The following is a 21,326-nucleotide window of genomic DNA, read 5'->3' as shown; positions in this document are numbered from 1 at the left end:
TTATTTTGGAATAACATTCATTATTCTAAAATAATGCTGCTGCGTAGATGTACCCTAAATAAACCCAGATTCCACAGCCTCTCCTTGTAGGTCATGTGCTCAAGCCCCTTAATCATTTTTGTTGCCCTCCACTGGACCTTCTCCACATTCTTTCTGTAGTGGGGGGCCCAGAAGTGGACACAGTACTCCAGATGTGGCCTCACTGGTGCAGAATAAAGGGGAGTAATTACTTCTCTAGATCTTCTGGCAATGCTCCTGCTAATGCACCCTAATATTCCATTAGCCCTCTTGGCTACAAGGGCACCCTGGTGATTCATATCCAGCTTCTCATTCACTGTAATCCGCAGGTCCTTAGCCAATTGGTCCCCAGCCTATAGCCTTGCTTGGGATTCTTCCATCCCAAGTGCAGGACTCTGCACTTGTCTTTGTTGAACCTCATGAGATTTCTTTTGGCCCAATCCTCCAATTTGTCTAGGTCACCCTGGACCCTATCCCTATGCTCCAGCATATCTACCTCTCCCCCTAGATTAGTGTCATCTGCAAATTTGCTGAGACTGTAATCTATCCCCTCATCCAGGTCATTAATAAAGTTGTTGAACAAAACTGGCCCTAGAACTGATCCTTGGGGCACTCTGCTTGAAACCAACCACCAACCAGATACTGGGCTGTTGATCACTACCCGTTGAGCTCAACAATCTGGCCAGCTTTCTATCCACCTTACAGTCCATGTATCCAATCCATATTTCCTTAAGTCTTGAAATGTTTCAATTAGCAGAATTAATTTTTTATTTGCTAGCAAATCCCAAGTTTTCATTTTGAAATGTGCAACTTTCCCAAGAACTTTTAAACTGTTTCTAATACAAATAGATTAAGATTTTAGAGCAAAATATATGTCTCAGTGTTCACTATGATCAGAATCACTAACATGAGATTTAAATGTTTTAATACTTTGGATTATTATTTAAAGAAATAAATTCAGTAGTTGGAAAATAGGATAACTTACGCATACTATCATCATCATCAGACCCTCGAGAATGTAAGACTTTCATTGTATAGCTTCTTGAGCGTGTGGAACCTAGTGACAAAAAATACAATCAATGCCGTTTTTCACTTCAAAGGGTTTTTTTTAAACTTGTGTTAATGCCCATTTTAGGATCATCCCGAAAAGCTTTAGACAGAGAGATTTCCTACTTTGGCAACTAGATTTTTCTCTTCTCTCTATGTGAAGGCTACAGCCTACTGTTGCTTGTACTTCACATTTACCTCTATTTCTAGAAGACATTTCCCACGATCAAAATATTTCCTCAAATAACAAACAAAACATTTTAATAGATTTCAGAGCTAATTTGCCCCCACAGCGCCTAGCCATGTGTCAGGGGTCTGTAGAAACAACCTCACCGCATCTCCCAGCACTTCCTTGCATCCCTCCAATCTCCCCGGGACACCTCGCATCCTCCTTTGTTTCCAAGTCTCTCCGGAATGCTCACCTCTCCTTGGAGAGGGTCTCTTATTATCATGTCAGATTACCAGGGTCTGCTATTCTACTCCATATGCAAGGGCCTGCATGCACAGCATTTCGCACTTAACCAATACCCCACTTCCCCAATTTCCCATATTCCTTCTTTCCACCATGCCAGCATGCCTGTGTTCTCCCTCTTCCCCCAACCCAGGTTCATCCATTCTCCCCTCTACCTACTCTCCTGCAATTCCCCCATGTCTCCAACCATTCCCCCACGTCTATTTCTTTTCATTGTCTAGGGGTTAAGGGTGTCAGCATGTTAAATTCTTTTGGGAGGGTAGGCAGAGGTAAGTTAGGGTTATGCTAGAAGATGTTAATGGGCACCATCAACCCGTTCTTTGGTCCACAGACAGCTGCAGAAGTGCCCGAAGCTGCAGCTCTACTAAACAGATGGCAGGAGCTCCATACGGCCCCTATTTCTCCTCTTCCGGTTTTCCAGTTTCTCCACAGATCTGTAGGTTATCTAGCATATCTAGGCTTATTCACGCCTAGAACATTCCTTGAAATTTGAAATTGATCAGATGCAGCATTCAAAATCTATCACTTTACAGACAGGTTTCCCGGTGCTTCCCTGTGTAGACAAGCCTAGGGAAACATCACACAGTTGAGTGGAAGGCCTGAAACACTTAGTCAATTAGGAAAGATTATTTGAAGAGCTGAGAACACTTACCTGAAGCTACAGTAAGTCGTGACCTCTCATTATCTAGGTAGAGGAGTGATGACAGATTAGAATCATAGCTCCAACCATCAGTTGCTGATACACTCAAATATGTTTCATTGAACAGGAAATTGAAGGAAATAGGAAGGTTGATTGTTTGAATGGCAAAGTAAAGCATTTGTTTTCAGAGAACCATTGCATGTAGTAGATGAAAGCCCTATAAGGACTGACTTTTTTTCTAGCCTCTGCTTTTTATGTGCTAGTTTCACTCAAATCAGACAGAGAAATGAGCAAGATTTTCTTGAAGTGGGAAGGGACTTTAGCAATAAACATTTGCTCATCTTTAATTCATGTAATTTACTACTTATTTACTATTTCCCCCCTCCATTTACATAGTAGCACCCATTTTTCTATCTCTATTGTCCTTTTTCTTCTACTTCAAAATAAAAAGCTAACTGAAATTAGATTTGCAGCGTGCAACCTGGTTTACATCACTGCCACCCAATCTAGCTCATGGAGATAGCAGGTCTGCAACTACTGAGTGCATTGTTGGTAACCGAAATAAGATCATTCCAAATGGAATTTACCAGATTCAGTTGGTTTGTTTGCCAGCTGGAATTTCTGTTGATCATCAGGTTTGGTGACCACCATGGAAGTGAGAGATGTAACAAAGCTGTACTTCAGAGATAGTTCCAATGCTCGGGCTACCTGCGAGTTTTTCAGCTGTTCCTCTTGAGCTGAAACACTAATGTTGGCATTCAGGACTTAAAAAAATAAAGTGAACTTTTTAACTAACTGTGAAATCCTCAAACTTTCTCCTAGGAATTTTCAAATAACTTTAAATAGGAGTTGTCCCACTAGGATAGCTCAACTATTCGTGCCTTTACATTTATGCATTTGCTCATGTGTTTGCCATGTCAATGCCTCTGTAATTACAAGTAAACATTCAAGTGGATCTTGAAAATGCAGGCTTCATGGACATCCCTCGGTCATTTGTAATTGGCAACACTTACACTGGATATATATTCACTGTACTATGGAATAGTCCATAGTCCAAAACCGAGCAGAGTGTAATCCTGTTTACACTGCAAAGTACTGGATCCTTATTATTCAGTACCGAAGTATTCTTTTCAGTGGGTATATTTTAAGGTTATGTGCTGAAATATTCACACTTTCCTTTCCCATCGTGTGAAGAAAGGATGTCTATGGTTTGTTTTTATGAAGAAGTTTATAAATTCCTAATAGACAACATGAGGGTTTTATTAGCTTACGATTTTTCCAGCAGTTGTTGAATGGTTAAGTAAGCCCACAATCGCTCAATGAAATTTCCAAAAATGTACTTCTGATGTTGAAAAACTTTCTCCTTTTCTCTTACATTTGCTTCCTCATTAAAAGTCAAGTTACTGGTATGCTAAAGAGAGAGAGATTGATCCAAGAGATAATTTAAAGACAATCATATTTTTAAATGTCAAGACCTTTCTCAGTTCAAAAATATAGCAATATATTTAAAGGCTCCTGAAGAGACAGAGCAAAAGAAATTAATGTTAGCTACAGGATACTTTTCCCCCCAATTAAATTTCTTATCGTTGCAATAGCAGGCATCTGTTATAATATTTATATTAAAAGTGCCCCACCATATTTAAAGTACACTAGTGTTAAGCTACTTAAATTCAGTTATTATAATAAATCTGTACATGCCATCAGAGCTACATTCTGTAGAAGATGAGTGTTCACTTATTCTCAGTTAAGCTGCCAGAATTATCAAAAATATCTCGCTTTACATGATTAAATGAATGATATTTTAACAACATATATGTGTCAATGAAATATAACAACTGAGATCTCAAATGCCCATGAAATAATTTCTAGTCATAAGTGAATAACTTTCAGAAGTTCTAGGAAAACTAAAGAATGAGCAGCTAATGGGACATAACAGATGCTCTATTTGTGCCACATTAGTAATTATAGTATTTAATTATACTCAGATCAGACATTTCTTCTTTCTAAAACATTCTTTATAAATAAACCACTATTATGGGGTGATATTTTATGGACCAATAGGACCGCTCTCTGGTCTGTACATACCAGAAGTAAAAGTGAACATGTGGGGCTCGTCTACACTGGCCCCTTTTCCGGAAGGGGCATGTAAATTTCACCAGTCGTCGTAGGGAAATCCGCGGGGGATTTAAATATCCCCCGCGGCATTTAAATAAAAATGTCCGCCGCTTTTTTCCGGCTTTTAAAAAAGCCGGAAAAGAGCGTCTACACTGGCCCCGATCCTCCGGAAAAAGTGCCCTTTGAAGTAGGAATAAGACCCTCCGGAAAAGGGCACTTTTTCCGGAGGATCGGGGCCAGTGTAGACGCTCTTTTCCGGCTTTTTTAAAAGCCGGAAAAAAGCGGCGGACATTTTTATTTAAATGCCGCGGGGGATATTTAAATCCCCCGCGGATTTCCCTACGACGACTGGTGAAATTTACATGCCCCTTCCGGAAAAGGGGCCAGTGTAGACGTAGCCAAACTGTATGCAAGAGATTTTTAGTCTTTTATTAATTTATGGAAGAGCCTATGGAAATTTCAAGAATATAGGCCTTTCAGTATATGAAAAAGTTTCTCTTTAGGTAGAAAACTCTCAAAGTACTTACTGATAGAGCTTGAATTTCCACTGGCAAAACGTCAACCTCATTGTCAATTTTTCCAGCTACCACAATTTCAGAACCATCAAAAAACAGTTTGAAACTGTTCTGAGTTAATTCCAAGATGGAATTTTCTGGATACTGTATTTCAATATCCTTTAATACAGGAGTAGCCACTTCTTGATAAAAGCCCTAGAGAGAGAGAGAATAAAGCTAGTGACAGTAAAACTAACTTTAATTAAGTAACCTGTGAAATATTTAAACAAATCTCAGCAGGTTCTGGTGTTAATTTTTCTGTTTCCTAAATTTTTAATAGACACCTACCTGGAGCTGCAACTCTGAATCAGAGTCCTCATATATACGACGGGCTATTCCTCCATTTTCTAGGGCCATCTTCTCAAGGAACTTGTAACTGACATCAAAACCAAAGCCAAGGCAATAGAGAACATACTTCCCATTGATAGCCTTCTGTATGTTCTGTTGAATTGTTTGAACATCTTCAACACCTGTGATTTAAAAAAAAATGAAAACACTGTGTCTGTGTGTGTGTGTGTGTGTGTGTGTGTGTGTGTGTGTGGCCACAGGCGAGTAGATTACAAAAATTGTCAAGTCCTGTTCATGTTGTAAATACAGTTCTTTCAATTCAATTCAATTTTTGCTTCTGCTGTCTGATAAATAATTCATAGTAAGTGAAACTTAAGTAAGTTGTTGAATTCTGTTTAGTTAAGAATGAAAATGCCACTCTGCTTTCTCAGTGACTGGGTCTAATTCTCTACCTACTGCACCATTTTAATACTGATGATGATGATGATGATGATACAGGATTTCTTCAGGCACATTGAGGTTATGTCTACACTGGCAACTTCTTGCGCAAGAACAAAAACTTGCCTGCTGTCTACCCTGCACATGCGTTATTGCGTGAGTAAATTTACAGTATAGCGTTGTAAAACAGGGCTTCTTCTGGAAAAGTTATTCCTCTCCCTGTGAGGAATAAACCCTCTTGCGCAAGAGCTCTTCCACAAGAGGGCAGTGTAGATAGGCAACATGAATTTCTTGCGCAAGAAGCCCCTATGGTTAAAATGGCCGTCAGAGCTTTCTTGCGCAGGAGAGTGTCCACACTGCCATGGATGCTCTTGTGCAAAAGCACATGCCAGCGTAGACGTGCTCTTGTGGAAGACTTTTTGCACAAGAACTCTTCCGCAAAACAGTTTTTGCGCAAGAAGCTGCCAGCTTAGACATAGCCTGAGTGTTTTACAAAATACGCAGAGCTTACAAAATGATTAGGACAGATACATTACAAACAAAGGTGGCGACACAGGAAAGGAGGCGCTATTATTATACATGGATTTCGAGACAAACTAAATTAGCTCATGTGCCAAAAAGGATAAACTATGATTTAAAAATGTCATTGCTTCTCTCTCTGCCCCATGCATCCATCACTGTGGTCACTTGACTGAAGATCTTCATATACAGTTTGGACCTCTGTCGTCTGAATCTGTCATCCAACAACATCTGTGGCCCAGTATCCCCCGCGGTGCCCCTGGGCTGGGCACTCCTGACTAAAAGCTGGGCCCCTCATTCAGCAATTACTTCCCCGCCCTCCCAGAGCTTCCAGAGAGGCCACAAATAGCTCATTTTTGATGCTCAGACTCAGGAAGGGAGGCGGAGGAGCAGGGTTGAGAGGACACTCGGGAAGGAGATGCCTCGTGGCTGTGGAGCTCCGCAGCCCACAGCAGGAGAGGGGCCAATACTGACCTACCCTGCTACGTCAAATTCCCTGAACCAGGACCTGTCAGGTTCTGAAGGTTCCGGACCAGAGAGGTACAACCTGTAAAACGATATTCAAAATCACTAAGGGCTAATCCTGGAACCTTTCCTCATGTGAGCAACCCCATTGATTTGGTGTCAGGCGATGAATCAGGAACAGAGCGAAGGTCCTTCAGACTCCCTAGTCTCCTGCTTTACCTGCTGCTAGACCAGCACTATCTTAATTTCTGTAGTAATATTTTGGGACAAAGGTAATTTTCCCATTTTTTGAATCTTTTATTTTTGTTTTTACTTCAGAACAGACATTTGGACTGAGAGTCCGTAGACAAGCCTAGCCCTTACTGGTGTTGCTTATATAGGGTCATAGGTACAGTCATCTTGGGGTCACTGAAGAGATACAGATACCTCATGCAAATTTTGAAAATCTTTGTTGGGAAACCCTTCTACTCATTTCAGGGACTGTGTTTTCCGTGTTTTCTTTCCTAGCTCTTTGTTGCTTCAAGAAATTAGCGTAAAACAGAATATTTTGTTTCTTAAGGACTCATCCGAACTTGGTGCATGTTCTTACATGTTATAAAAGATGCATAATTAGGGGAGGGAGAATTGGGTTACTGCGATTAACATACCAACAGTTGGCTGACCATCTGTCAGCAAAATTATCATGGAAATGCTTTGTGCTTGCAAAATCTCTGCGTAGTTGGCCTTATCCAGGGTGTCGGCTGCAGTCAGTAGAGCTTTGTTGATATCTGTTCCTGCAACAGAGAAAATACACACGATTGATATATAAATCCAATCAAAGAGGCCAGTCAGTTCACAGTTTGAAAGAGGCATTTGACTAGATAGAAGAAAATAAGATCAGAGGAAATTGTAAAAGGTGGTGAATTTTTAGAGAGAGGATGACTTGAGCATTTAAATTACTTGGTTAGCTAATGATGGTTTATATTGACTTGAACTTTAGTTATTCTGGGTTTTTTGACAGCATTTTTAGTAGATTATGTGAAGAGGAACATAGACAAGGGTCTTTTTCTATAGATTCTATAGATTCTACAGAGCCATATAAAATAATTGTATTATCTGAGAGACCAGAATTTAAGAACTGTTACTTGTATTCATTTGAGGAGTCTCCGTATTGTGCTGCACACTGCTAGTCTACACTGGTATTAAATGCAGAGGCCTGAACTTTCTGTCAAGTGTAAAACAAAATTAATAGCAGGGGGTTGGGCTTGATGACCTCCTGAAGCTTCTGCCAGCCCAACGAATCTATGATTTCTCAGAAAATTCTTTGATTTTCAAATTTCTTTTGTTGCAAAACAGAACAAAACAGTTTTCCAAGTTTCCTTTGAAATCAGCTTTTCAAAACATTTCCATTTCAAATCAATTGAAACATTGCATTTCAATTGGTTTTATCTTTTAAATATTTCTTGTATAAATAATACATTATATACAATAAATATACCTTAAAAGTTCTTTAAAAATTGAAATGGAAAATCCAGTTCTAATAAGGTGAACCTTATCAAAACGCTTCATTTCTGTTTTTTAATTTTGATGTATTGCTTTTTTCTGAGGAAAATAACAGGGTTCAAAAAAGAAAAAATCATGGAAGATAGTTCCATCAATCACATCAGATAGGCAGGTATGATGTTCCTAGGGTCTGTTTGTCAGAGGCTGGGAATGGGCAGCCGGGGTGGGATCATTTTATGATTCTCTGTACTGTTCATTCCCTCTGGGGGACCTGGCATTGGACACTGTCGAAAGACAGGACATTGGACCTTTGGTCTGACCCAGTGTGGACATTCTTACGGTCTTATTCATATCAGTTTGTTCTAGGAGTTATTTCACATACTTTGTGGTGAGTGTCTGTGTTTAAAGTGTTTAGATATAATCTTTACCTCCATGAGCCATAATAGTTTTAACATATCTTTTAGCACTTTCCACATTTTGTCCAGTTGCTTGCAATAAAGAATTCCTCCATTCAGAAACCCTGCTACTAAAAGTTATTAAGCTAAAATGATCTTCAGGTCTGAGGTCTTCCAAAATCTTCAGGAGGGCATCTCTTGTCTGTTAAAAAGTGGGGAGAAAGTGTATTTTTATTTTGTTTTTTATTTTATCAGAATTGGAATTTAAAATTAAGATGCCTTTATTTTTGCTTGCATAGTTTATTTTAAATCATGAGATTTCTCTTCAGAAGAATGTAACATTATTTGTTTGCACAATATTTGTTTGCACTATACACCTGAGTGCAAATGTTGTAATTCATTTTGTCAACAGTTTCAAATTTATACATTTTGGATTATGTACCTTACTGTATATTTTAGAAATGTCCATCTGTCTGTCCATCTATCTGTTCAAGCACACCTCCTAACTGGTAAGATCTAGGACCACCAAATTTGGTTTGCAGCTTCCTCTTATTATAATGTGAAGTAAGTTGTGCCAGGAAAATGGAATGTGCCTGGAATTTGAATGCTTCTCATAAAATGGAAAGGATGAATGACCACAGGGGGAAGCAAGAGGCGAGAGATGGGGACCAGGATGGCTATAATCCCATTGGGCCAGCAGGGGACAGGAGTGGAGAAAGGGACAGCTGTCTATTATATATTTCAGACAGTTTGTCCGTGTGTCTATCTGTCTCCTAGCTGGTGGACACACATTCCTTCCTTGGCTATGCCCACTGCAGGCACAGCGGCCATAGAGAGATGCTTCTCACCTGGCCCCAACCTGCTGTGGGGAGAGCAGCCTCTCTCCCCAGCAGAGCCTGCATACTGAACCTCTCATCCCTCGCCCCACCTCTAAACAATGATTTAAATGAAAACAAAACAAAACTGAGTTAAGGATTCAAGCAACACCAGGTAAATCTTCTAATAATTGAATACGGACGAATCTCTTGATATGTAAATTCAACCCTTAGGATAAGGATATATTTGAGACTGTAGCCTACGGAGTAACCTGCTTGCTTGCTTGTAAATGTGTATTTTCTTATAGATTTCTTATTTCCTTATGGTTTTGATTATATGTTTATTATAATAGGTTACAATAGGTTTATAACAAAGTAGTAACATAAGGAACTTACAGGCCACAGTCTGTATCTTATGTATCTTATGATAAGGTACTTGTCTGGGACTGTTCACCCAAATCGCAAAGTTAGCACACATGTCTGGGACCTTTCACCTAGATCAGTGTTTCCTAATTTTATTTGGCCACGGAACCGCTAGGATTGCCGCGTTTCATCGAGAGAAAAAACCACCCACGTCCCACCACCAATTGGGAAGCACTGATCTCGATAGATGATAATGAGCTAAAGCATAAGGGCCACACATAATGTGTTAAAGCAACTGGCACAGGGACTTTGCTAACTTCATATCCTTTTAAACTTAACAGGTATACCACAACTTGAAAAACTCCCGAAATATCTAGTTGGAACAGAAATAACAAATGTGATACCTAACCACAAAAGGACATGGTAAAGAATTGATGTATATGATAATAAGTTGAGATCAATGATATACTGACCTATAGGGAAAAGATACTTCAACATTAGTAAGGTGAGGAAATACAAATAAGGAAAAAAGGAAACATCTCCTACTCTAGATGCATCAAGCATAGGGATGGGTAATAAGATGGTGGTGACTGGCCACAGTTAGCCCCTAGCGGGTTGCTGCCGCTATACTTAATTGCATCTGTGCAGGTACAGATGCTTGCGGCTCCCATTGGCCGTGGTTTACTGTTCCCCACCAATGGCAGCTGCAGGAAGTGATAACACTTCCCAGAGGTCCCCTTGGCTGCAAACAGTGATCTGTGGTCAACAATAGCTACAATCGCCCATACCTGCAGAGAGGCAGGTCAACTCAGCGGTGGTGACCTGCAAGGGGCTAACCACGGAGAACAAGATCTAGCGCGTGGTATTTGCCCACTCTGGATCAAGCATAACAATGTCAGTATAAGCTATTATAAACATGGCATCCCAGCCTAGGGGACATTGTTCTTAACTCCCAGCTACTGGAATCAAGAGACTGCATAAAAACCTCAGCTTTCATTTTAAAACAATTCTAATTCCTCTGGTTGAGAAAAAAATTAAAGCTAGGAAATAGGAAGTGAGCGAACTTAGTAAAGCTTCAGAATTCCAAAGGCAAATAAAAATAACTCAAATTTTTGAAATGTACAATTTTAAGCCAGTTTAATGATTTTTGGGGGGAGGATGACTCATTATTTTGAACTGTCTTTGGGTTGGCAATACTTCAGAGCTAAACACCAACTTCTGTGACGGTGCCATTATCACTTCATTATGCAAATTGTTCTACTCTCTAATCATCTTTACAGTAAAAAAGCACGGAGCATAATCAATGTTGCCGTAAATCAATGGAGTTGTACCCACTGTATCTGGCCCTGTGTGTTTATTCACTTGAATAACAGAGAAAAGGACTGGACCTTAAAATATGCAGTCTGCCCAATCATTTCAGTAACTTATGCTGGAGAAGGAGGGGAAGTTGAGGCACTGGTCATTGTAATACTGTGTGTTTGAAGAACTGCTCCCCGGGGGTAGGTCAGAATGGTGTTGATAGATGGAACATGAGCTGGAGGATATGGGAATTTGGTGGGATTCCCCAATAACTTTCCCTCTCAAATTGAGGCCTTTACAGGTGACCTAATCTTGTAACTGTTACTAAACCAAATACTCATGGGCTACGTCTACAGTGGCCCCTTTTCCGGAAGGGGCATGTAAATTTCACCAGTCGTCGTAGGGAAATCCGCGGGGGATTTAAATATCCCCCACGGCATTTAAATAAAAATGTCCGCCGCTTTTTTCCGGCTTTTAGAAAAGCCGGAAAAGAGCGTCTACACTGGCCCCGATCCTCCGGAAAAAGCGCCCTTTTCCGGAGGCTCTTATTCCTACTTTGAATTAGGAATAAGAGCCTCCGGAAAAGGGCGCTTTTTCCGGAGGATCGGGGCCAGTGTAGACACTCTTTTCCGGCTTTTTTAAAAGCCGGAAAAAAGCGGCGGACATTTTTATTTAAATGCCGCGGGGGATATTTAAATCCCCCGCGGATTTCCCTACGACGACTGGTGAAATTTACATGCCCCTTCCGGAAAAGGGGCCAGTGTAGACGTAGCCCTATTGAGTGAAGTAGGACTCAGTTCTGTTCCCAGTGAAGTCAGTAAGTTAAACTCCTGCTGCCTTCATTCCACTGTGATCTTAACTCTTCACACTTAAAACAAACAAACAAAACAAAACAAAGAAAACCCAGAAGCTCAATTTTTCACATGTAAAAAACTAAGTTAGAACTTAATCAAGATGAGATATCTATAACAGCAGCCAGGTTAGGAAGAGGTTAAACTTTAAAATGAGCAAGTTTAATAAAGCTGCATGTGTATACTTCCAAGAGCAAGATGGCTTCTAGCCTCTGAAAACATTGCATGTCCAAAGAAGTAGCATGACTTTTAAAACTTACCTTCACTGGTGTTTCCTAGAGTGAGATAGAGCTGCTGGTATATGAAACATCTTTAGAAATAGCAGTGGGCTCAACAACTTTTATTTATTCAATAGCACAGATACTGTGAATACACAAACATAGTTTTATATTTAAGAAGTGAGTTACCTGCTCAATTTTTCTGCCTGACATAGATCCACTTTGATCTACAACAAAGATGACATTTTTGGGAAATGTTGGCATTTCGCTGGGTGCAAAGTAATGCACAAAATACCCATTTACAATCTGAAACACAAAAGTCATATCTTATTCAGCATAAAATATTCTTGGTTTAACATCTATTTGATAAAACATAATTTGAGGTTCAAGTTAAATTTGTTAAATAAAAATGAAAACCCTCTCAAATAAAAAATGAAGTTATTCTCTTGGGTGTTAACTAGTTTAGGCAAACGGTGTATAGGGCACATGCTTAGACAGAGAACATGAGGTTCTTAAATCAGTGGTATCTGCTTGATTCTTGTGTAATTCCATGGCATAAATCTGAAGTAACAGGATAGAGAATCAGGCACTTGCTCTTATACAAACACAATTTATCTAAATAACTAGCATAGAATCAAAGCAGAAAATGGAGCTGTTATTTGAGGGTTTACTTATTTATTTATGTATTTAGCAACACTGAGCCAGGCCACCTATTAAGTGTAATTTCCATTTTTAATCAATGGCTTTCATTTTTAATCAATGGAAAAAAAGCATGATTTTCCGGAAATGCTTTTAACGGAAAAGTTTTCCGTTAAAAGCATTTTCGGAACAGAGTGTCTAGGTTGGCACGGACGCTTTTCCGCAAAAGCACTTTTTGCGGAAAAGCGTCCGTGCCAATCTAGACGCGCTTTTCCACAAAAAAGCCCCGATCGCCATTTTTGCAATCGGGGCTTTTTTGCGGAAAACAAATCTGAGCTGTCTACACTGGCCCTTTTGCACAAAAGTTTTGTGCAAAAGGACTTTTGCCCGAACGGGAGCAGCATAGTATTTCCGCAAGAACACTGACAATCTTACATGAGATCGTCAGTGTTTTTGCGGAAATTCAAGCGGCCAGTGTAGACAGCTGGCAAGTTTTTCCGGAAAAGCGGCTGATTTTCCGGAAAAACTGGCCAGTCTAGACACAGCCGATATGTATTAAATTAGTAAAATTATATAGAAAGTGAACTGCATTTTATTCACTTAATTAGGGCATGTGTTGGTTCATTCATTTTTTTTAAACAGACTTGTTCTTTTATAACAAAAATCTTATATTTTGTTCACAATGTAAATAGAGATACACATATACACAAGTAATTACTGTTTTAAACAGGTGTCTAAATCAAATTCAGCTTAGCTCATTTACAAAAGAGACTGGAAAGTAATTCTTAGGTCTGCCTAAGAGAGACTAATTTGTCAATGGATGGTGCTGAGCATTTTTTTCAGGATTTATTGAATTCCTTCAATGCCTATTCACTCTGGATTGATGACTACATCTTGTAATTGTACTATAGCACTCCACAATGATTTCTTTCATTAGCACTTCCAAATGTATATTTGTTACCTGTATATCTCCTGCATTGACACGTCTTTTAACATCGTAACGTATAATAAAGTCTCCATCAAGGCGGGTTTCCTCAAGTTCAGGACTCTTCTTCTGTTGAGCTATTGTTGGTTTAAATAAAATATGAGCCTGATGAACAGAAAAGAAACTAAATGAAGATTAATCACAAATGTAAATAGCAACTAAAAATAACAGATACATTTCTGTTAGCATTATAATTTTTCCTGCTGATGTTTTACCTTGGTCTCATTCTGCACCTTTGTAAGAGCTTCAGTTAACTCATTTGTCATAAAGGTGCTGTCAGTTTTCAGGAAGTTTATACCTTGGGGTTCAAAGATGTGGACATCAATCTGAAGGAAAGAAGGAAAATAGGTCAGTCTCATTTGGTAGCTGGAGGGTTGCCCAAACACGGTAGCAGCATTTAGTCCTAAAGTCTCTAGGAGTAGCTTACCTGAAATTGTTTAACAAGCTGCTTGGGTCTGACCTTAAATAACAATTCATACTTCCCCAGCTGTCGCTTCAACAGCTCCTCATATGTCAGCTGAAAGGTAACCTTGCTGGCTGCTGCAACATTGACAGAAACATGAAACTGCTCCATTTTCCTTCCAGCGGCTCTGAAAAGGAGCAAAATTGACATTTAGATTTTTACTTTGATATCTTCAGGGGCTGTTGCCAAAGCTTCCACAAGTCTGGGTTAAAGAGTGGTCAAGTGGTACAGCCATGGAGAAAGAGGTCACTTTGTTTAATGTAAATGAGACGTGTTGACATCCTGCAAAGAGTTGCCCTTTCAAATTTTTTTAGTGCACCATCTCTATTCTGTATGGAGGAGCTGACTTTTGATTTGTAGAAGGACCCTAGAGGCACTGGAGGCTGGAATTAATCTCAGTCACAGCAGGATCAAAGTCCAGACTGAATATTCTCCTCCAGTGCATGTTGCCTACAGTTCTGAACCATTGTGAGGTCCTGAACCAACAATGGGTTATGCCTGGGCATGCTGTTACCCACAGAATAGTCCATAGAGCTTTCTGTCCAAGCCCATTTCTGGGCTGGATAATTCCTCTGGCTGGACCTATTGCTTAGATCAATTTTAGTCTAGCAACTCCTTAAAGTGATAGATTTTAAAAACTGTCATGCCCTTAAAAGCAGCAAAAATTACTCTATATAAGAGGCACTGGGGTTTTTTTTCCATTTTGCCACCAATTTGAAACACATTTTGGTGGTATCCCTTTGCGATCTGAGTGTGTCGCCAAAATTTGGTCCTGCAGGTTGTTTTGGTTAGGAAGAGATACTGTAGATGTATTTCTTTAATGCAGATCTGTTTAGTTACAAACAATGCACCAAGTCCTGTTTCCTTGAACCTGTGTTCAGGGAAATCAAGCAGCAGGAGATATTTTCTTTGCTCACCTTTCCAAGCCAGTCAGCCTCCAAAGGCTGTCTCTAGGCTTTTTCTTATGGCTGTGTACCTTGGCAAACTTATGTCACTCAGGAGAGTGAATGAGTACATTTGTCAGGGGTAAGTGGTAGTGTGAATAGCGTGGTTCACAAGTCTGCTGGCAAGCTTGTTGGAGGAGGTTTAATTATGACAACGGGACAGCTTTCCTCCATCAGCATAGAGGTCTCTAGAGTAGACAGAACCTTGGTTTGCTCACATCGTGTTCCTTGCTGCCTCACACACACAGAGTCTCTCTGCCTCCAATCCAATCTCCCTCTGCTGAGTTAATCAGATCACAGTAGAACTCCCTCATCTGTCCCTCCCTCCTCTGGGCCTTGTAGGATTAGCTCCTATTCCAGCCCTGCATGTGGCTTTCTTTTGGACACATTCAGTTGTTTCAGCTAATCTAGTCCATAAGGGATCTCAATTGCTGTGCACTTTTCTTGTGAGTGCAAGGAAGCTGTTACACCCATCACAGTACTGAAACGGAAAAACAGAGGAAAGAAAACACAGAAAACAGAGGAAATAATAGTGAATCAGAGCTGTTGCTTACTTGACAAGGCCGGCACTTTGACCGTGCGAAACCGCAGTGTCATATTGCTCTTGTGCGGATTTCTTCTCCTTTATTGTTCCAGGATATGTCACTCCATCAATTGACCTAAGAATGTTTTAAAATATTAAAACCGCGAGGTGGGCTCTGGAGATCTGTGGCAGGGGAAGTGGTTCTCAGGGCAGTTTCACAGGAAGTCCGTAAGTCCCTCCTCCCGCCAATCACCATTGCTCAGTAAGAGCCATGGTGTCATTGTCTTTCGGTCTACACACTCAAAGACCCTTCCATGAGGTTGGAGGTCATGCAGCAGGAATATCCAGGCTAGGGATGTTAAATATCGGTTAATTAAATAGTCGTGTAACCTCATGAATTCTTATTGGTTAGTCGACTATTCTATAGTCGCTGGGGGCTAGGCCAGCAGCCAGTGCTCTCTGGCTCCACTCCTGAGAAGACCCCTGCCATTCCGCGCTGCTGCCACTGTATCACAGTGGGGTGCCAGGCGGGAGCTGGTCCGCAAGGGGAGCCAGTTTAAAAACCAGCTCCCCATGCGGACCAGCTGCCTTTTGTCCTCAGCTGCCCCCTCTGATAAAGAAGCAGTGGTGTGAGGTGGCAGCAGTTCCTGTCTAGGGCGGGTCTGAGCTCCTGGACTCAGCACGAGCTGGCACTGAGCTGAGCTACTTGCCTGCTCGGCTCCTAATACACTTTAAATGCAGAGCCGCAGCGGGGATAGGTCCCAGACCCGGCGCAAGCCAGGACTGAGCTGGGTTCCTGGCCAGCCTGCTAAAAAATATACTGGCAAGTGGGTGTGGGTGTGAATGCATGTAGTCTATAGCGTTAACCTATAAGCTTTTTCTTGTCGGTTAATCTACAACACTTTTATATCCCTAATCCAGGCAGCATTGGCCTCTTGACATTTCGGCAATAAAATATGCCGTCTTGTGAGGGATGTACTAAACCTTGCACAGCAGGCAGGCTAACTTATTAAATTCCACTACATTTTATCCAACTTTCATTCTACAGCTCATTTTAGGAGAGAACATCTGAAGAGCCAACTGCTCTTCCAGTGCTCCACAGCTGGTTTTTCCACAATGTTACACCGAACAGATCATCAAAACGGTGCCCTGGTGATCCAGCCCACCACAGACAGAGACCCATGATATGAGTATGACACGGAGCAGAAGAGCCTACATGCTGAAGTTAGTGATGAAAGCTGTCTTAGGTAATTCCACTTCAAAAACTGCCTCCTGAGATTTGTTAAGTGTGTTGACAATTCTGCTGGTGATAACGGTATGAGCAAATCGAGACGTAACCAGAGAGTCCACATGCAGACTGTAGATTTCAATGGCATTCTGGAAAATAAAAAGCAAACACTGAAATAGAAAGGGTGGTAAAATTCAGCTACCACCGTAAGGAACTGTCACATTAAATAGTGAGGGATTGGGCTGCTGGGGTAACATTCAGCTTTCTAGAAACAGCAGCAGATCATTGGCTTGCTGGCTGAGGTAGGAGAGCTAAGATTAAAGGGAAAAGGCAGACTGATCCTATTTTTAAAAAGCAAAATGGAATTAACCATTTGTGTCTTTAACTGAGGATCCCACGCAGATGACCATGATCTCTACAAGCTTTGCCACTCACAATAGTCCTGTTATTTGCCATTCAAAATCCCTGGTCAAGCTTGCTCACCACATGCTCTTTCTTCACACCCCCATAAAAACCAGTTCTCTTGTATGTAAACCTAGGACCAGTCCCTTATCAGTTATTCTACAGAGGGCTTGAGCTGGACAATAGGCCATTCTGAAATCTCTTGCTCTCCCAACAAATCCCTGTACAAACCACTAGTAGAGGACTTGGCTCACAAAATTAGCCACCCTGTTGATGAGCCTGTATGTATTTGGCCCAGAGATCCAGACTGTCTGTCGTCTTCTCTCTCCTTTTTTTTTTCCTTCTTCAATTTTCTCTCTTTCTAGTAGGACTTAGTTGCACATTTTGCAAGCCAGCAGCTTCTGGTCATGTGACATTTGGCAGGTTAGCACTTGGCGTGGGCTGCCTTCTCTACACAGACAGAAAGCGTCCTTGAAATGCACCGATTTCAAACCGTTTAACTCTTTCAAAGCCAACACCGTGTAGGAAAAAATTGCTGTTTTACAACTTCACCCCAGCCACCTTACCGGGCTTTCCCCAGGAACATTTCATCAAGCAGCTCCACCGAGCAACTCTTGGGATGTGATTGTTTTATTAACGTTGGTTTTCCACATGTGATGCAGGGCAATAGGCTGGCCCGGAACAATTTGTCAGTGTGTGGTGGCAGTGTTTCCATCCCACAAATGGAAAGAATTCAGCAGCCACAGCATTTATTGATAAGCAGAGGCATGATAAGACTGTAAATCTAAGTAGTATCGCAACCAACAACATCTGTAGGACCTAAGCCCTGCAGCTTCTTAAAATTGCTAGTTGATTACTAATGAGAGTAATCGTTCACATCTATATTTTGCTCACCAACAAATAGCATCCATTTTAAAACTGTCCATTCCCTCACCTTCAATGGTTTGCCTTCATGGCAAGTTTTAATCACACTTGAACAATTCAGTGGTCAGTCAACATCATAGACCAGGACACTTTGTGCTCAACATCCTATCAGCTAAAGCAACAGGAATCAATAGTTTGCTGGCTCTTTTGCTGGTTTTATAGCTGTTGCTAGAGTTATGTAGACACTTGCAAAGATAATGGAGTACAAATCATGATATTTGGCAAGATAAACAACTTCTGAATGGTTGTAGGAAGGAGGAGTAGGCAATGTAATGGATGAATTAATATTTAAATCCATGGTGTTAGGGTACAATGACCAGCAATGATCATGCTAACATCTACAAAGTACCTCACATGTATCAACAAATTAAATCATGATGAATTAACTCACTGTTGTCAGAAACGGACTGTAAACTGTGCCTGTACCATCATCTCCTCCACCCAGGGCTGGCCGGAGCCCTTTTGGCGCCCTGGGCCCGGGCGTGTGGCGCCGCCACCGAGCGCAGGGCGCATGTGCATGCCCGCCTGTGGGGCGCGGGCCCACCCACCCAGGGTGCGCGAGCCTGGCCCTGGGGTGCACGGCACAGGCGTGTACCGGCCATGGCCGCTGGTGCGCAGCCCAGGGCCCACTCCTGGAACACTTGGCACATGCGCAGGCCAGCCACAGCCGCTGGCACGCAGCCCGTGGCACGCCCCCGGGGCACACGGCGTATGCGCTGCCCAGCCTGGCCTGGCCAGCGCTGCTGGTGCACGCGCCGGGCCGTGCAGGGCCCCTCAGCCATGGGGGCAAGGGCACTGCTGGCCGGCGCCGCAGGGCCAGTGCTGCAGGAGCCGGCGCGTGGCTCCTGATGGCAGCTGTAAGGGACACCACGTGCCCCTTACAGCTGCCATCAGGCGCCCCCAGTGGGTTGGCGCCCTGAACAGCTGCCCATGCCTCCGCCCGACCCTGCCTCCACCTAACAGCAAAGGGTTAAAAACGTTTCCTACCACTGCTTCCTGTAGACCGCCTGAAACACTGCCCCTGAATTCCAAGAATAAGCCAAAATAAGAATAATAAAGGAAGTGCTTGACAGTGTTCCAAGCCATCAAAAGACCTCCATGAAAAAAAGCACAGTCAGATCAAAACATATGGGACAATTATGAAAAACCTCAAGTGTGTAACTCCCTTCTCTCCCTCTTTGGGATGCTGGCTGTCATCTGTCTTTTCACTGCTGACCTGGTCCTTGGACGCGGTGGTCCATAAATTAAAGCATGCGTGGTGTCCACATGAAGGACCACCAAGGCAAGGAGGGGTCCAAACAAACTGCATTTAGTAAATACTCCCAACATGCAAGGCCCAGCAGTGCATTCATACTGTTGCTCTGGCTAGCTTCTAGAAGTCAGTGAGCAGCATTAGAGGGCTCATAAACCTGTTAAAGAAATAACCAGCGCCTTACTGTTCACTACGCCAGAGGTTTCCAACCTTTCCAGATGACTGTACCCCTTTTCAGGAGTCTGGTTTGTCTTGAGTATCCCAGATTTGACCTCACGTAAAAACTTCTGGCTTGCAAAATCAGACATAAAAACACAAACGTATCACCGTGCATGATGACTGAAAAATGGCAGATTTTTCTCATTTTTACCATTTAATTATAAAATAAAGGGAATGGGATATCAATGTGGGGGCTTGCATTTCAGTGCCAGACTTGAGCCAGTTTTTCACTTTTGAGACTTGGCTGCAGGCCAAGCCCAAGGCAGTAAGGCTGATGCACATAACTTAGTTTTACAGGGCTGTGTCTGATGTGGGATCCCAATTACTCTGCTTACCATGACGTAACAATGGCCCTCCACTTGTGATCCCCTAAGTCCATCCTATAACCAGGGCCAGTCCTAATCAATTGGCAGCCCCAGGCAAATTTATTTTTGCGGCCCTTACGACAATATGCCGTGTTAGCCCGAATACTCAAAAAATGTTCTTTGATCCTTAAATTTGCATATATGATAATGAAATATTTTAAAGAAGCATTTGCAAATTATTTTGATAGATATATTAATTATTAAAGGCAGTTAAGGTTTGATCTTGCCCTAGGCGACAAAATTCCTTGCTACGGCATTGCATCTCATTTTCCTTTAAAAGAATTAGAGACACTCACTGACACCTTTCCGACTGTCGGATGAGGCGCACTGCTGATACCACTTCTGAAGCATGAGAAAATTATCTAGTGTGGTTGATTGATTTGCTCTTCGAAGAAAGGCGACGAAAAATTGCCACAGTGATTTTCATGCAATTAAGAGGGTTCCTACCTTCCAGCCACGCCTACTGCCTCATGCCCTGGGCCCGGCTGGGAAATACAGACACTAGGGGGAGCTGTCTCGAGACGTGAGACTCTCCTGGGCGTGTCTGGTGGGGAGGGAGCCGCAGATGCGGGGAGCCAGAGGTGGGTTCCTGGCACCGGAGGAAGTAGCCTCAGTGCAGGGTGGGGCAGCTTGTGGCGCTGTGAGAATGCAGCCCGGGGCTGCAGTGATACAGGGACAGTCTGGAGCACATGCTGGGGGGAAGTTACCGGATAGTGCCAGGGGCTTTGCTATAGCAGGGACACTGCTGACAGACAGGGAGACAGACAAACACCGGGCCCTGCTGCTGGGAGTGAGACTCGCTTTGTGGGGCGGTGTCTGTCAGGGCAGGATCCTGAAACGCCCTTCCTGCTGACTGAGCAAACCAGCCCATGAATCCACTTCGAGCTTCCCTGGCACCGTTTCATCTGTTAATTGCTGCCAAGAAAACATGGAAAATATCTGGCCAAAGCTCATGCATATTTTCCCCATTATACCTACAATTCATTGTGTTACATTTCAGCGGCCCCTTGAAAATGGCGGCCCCAGGCAATCGCCCGGCTTGCCCGCCCCTAAGACTGGCTCTGCCTGTAATACCACCAGGGCTGCAACTTCCAGCTGCAGAAACACTCATCTAGCTGAGTTGAATACCCCATGGAAGACCCCTGAGTACTCCCAGGGGTACATGTTCCCCTGGTTGAGACCCACTGCGTTACACTGTCATTGCAACACTCGCTGCTCATAAATCCTGCCATAATTCACATCAGAGACAGAGAGCTCTAAATGGAACATCCCACTGAGGGTCCCCCCTGTGAGATGGTCACAGTTCTCAACTCCCGAGTTCCTTGGCTTCTTGCCTTGCTGCTCACTTGAAGTAAATTCCACTTGTTACTCTTCCCAGAAATCAGAGTTACTGTGGCAAAAAC

At 42.3% G+C, this 21,326-nt stretch overlaps 1 protein-coding gene across 11 annotated transcripts in view; it reads right to left on the bottom strand.

Moving 5' to 3' along the window:
• The window catches only part of LOC102453268 (inter-alpha-trypsin inhibitor heavy chain H4), a 55,071-nt gene that overhangs the window by 30,444 nt on the left and 3,301 nt on the right, over window positions 1–21,326 (bottom strand). For all 11 annotated transcript variants that reach the window (XM_006127582.4, XM_025186975.2, XM_006127583.4 and 8 more), the window contains exons 2-15: window positions 16,750–16,910; window positions 15,565–15,669; window positions 14,031–14,193; window positions 13,819–13,929; window positions 13,580–13,708; window positions 12,169–12,285; window positions 8,467–8,635; window positions 7,204–7,329; window positions 5,135–5,316; window positions 4,820–5,002; window positions 3,449–3,588; window positions 2,765–2,922; window positions 2,190–2,222; window positions 1,004–1,075 (exon numbers count right to left, since the gene is read on the bottom strand). In XM_006127582.4, coding sequence (XP_006127644.1) covers window positions 1,004–1,075; window positions 2,190–2,222; window positions 2,765–2,922; window positions 3,449–3,588; window positions 4,820–5,002; window positions 5,135–5,316; window positions 7,204–7,329; window positions 8,467–8,635; window positions 12,169–12,285; window positions 13,580–13,708; window positions 13,819–13,929; window positions 14,031–14,193; window positions 15,565–15,669; window positions 16,750–16,910 — 1,849 coding nt within the window. The remainder of the gene's footprint in view (window positions 1–1,003; window positions 1,076–2,189; window positions 2,223–2,764; window positions 2,923–3,448; window positions 3,589–4,819; window positions 5,003–5,134; window positions 5,317–7,203; window positions 7,330–8,466; window positions 8,636–12,168; window positions 12,286–13,579; window positions 13,709–13,818; window positions 13,930–14,030; window positions 14,194–15,564; window positions 15,670–16,749; window positions 16,911–21,326) is intronic.

Source organism: Pelodiscus sinensis, chromosome 11 (genome assembly GCF_049634645.1).
Source record: "Pelodiscus sinensis isolate JC-2024 chromosome 11, ASM4963464v1, whole genome shotgun sequence".
Lineage (NCBI taxonomy): Eukaryota > Metazoa > Chordata > Testudines > Trionychidae > Pelodiscus > Pelodiscus sinensis.
Note: the sequence above shows the minus strand (reverse complement) of the source record. Positions and strands in the feature narration are given on the sequence as shown.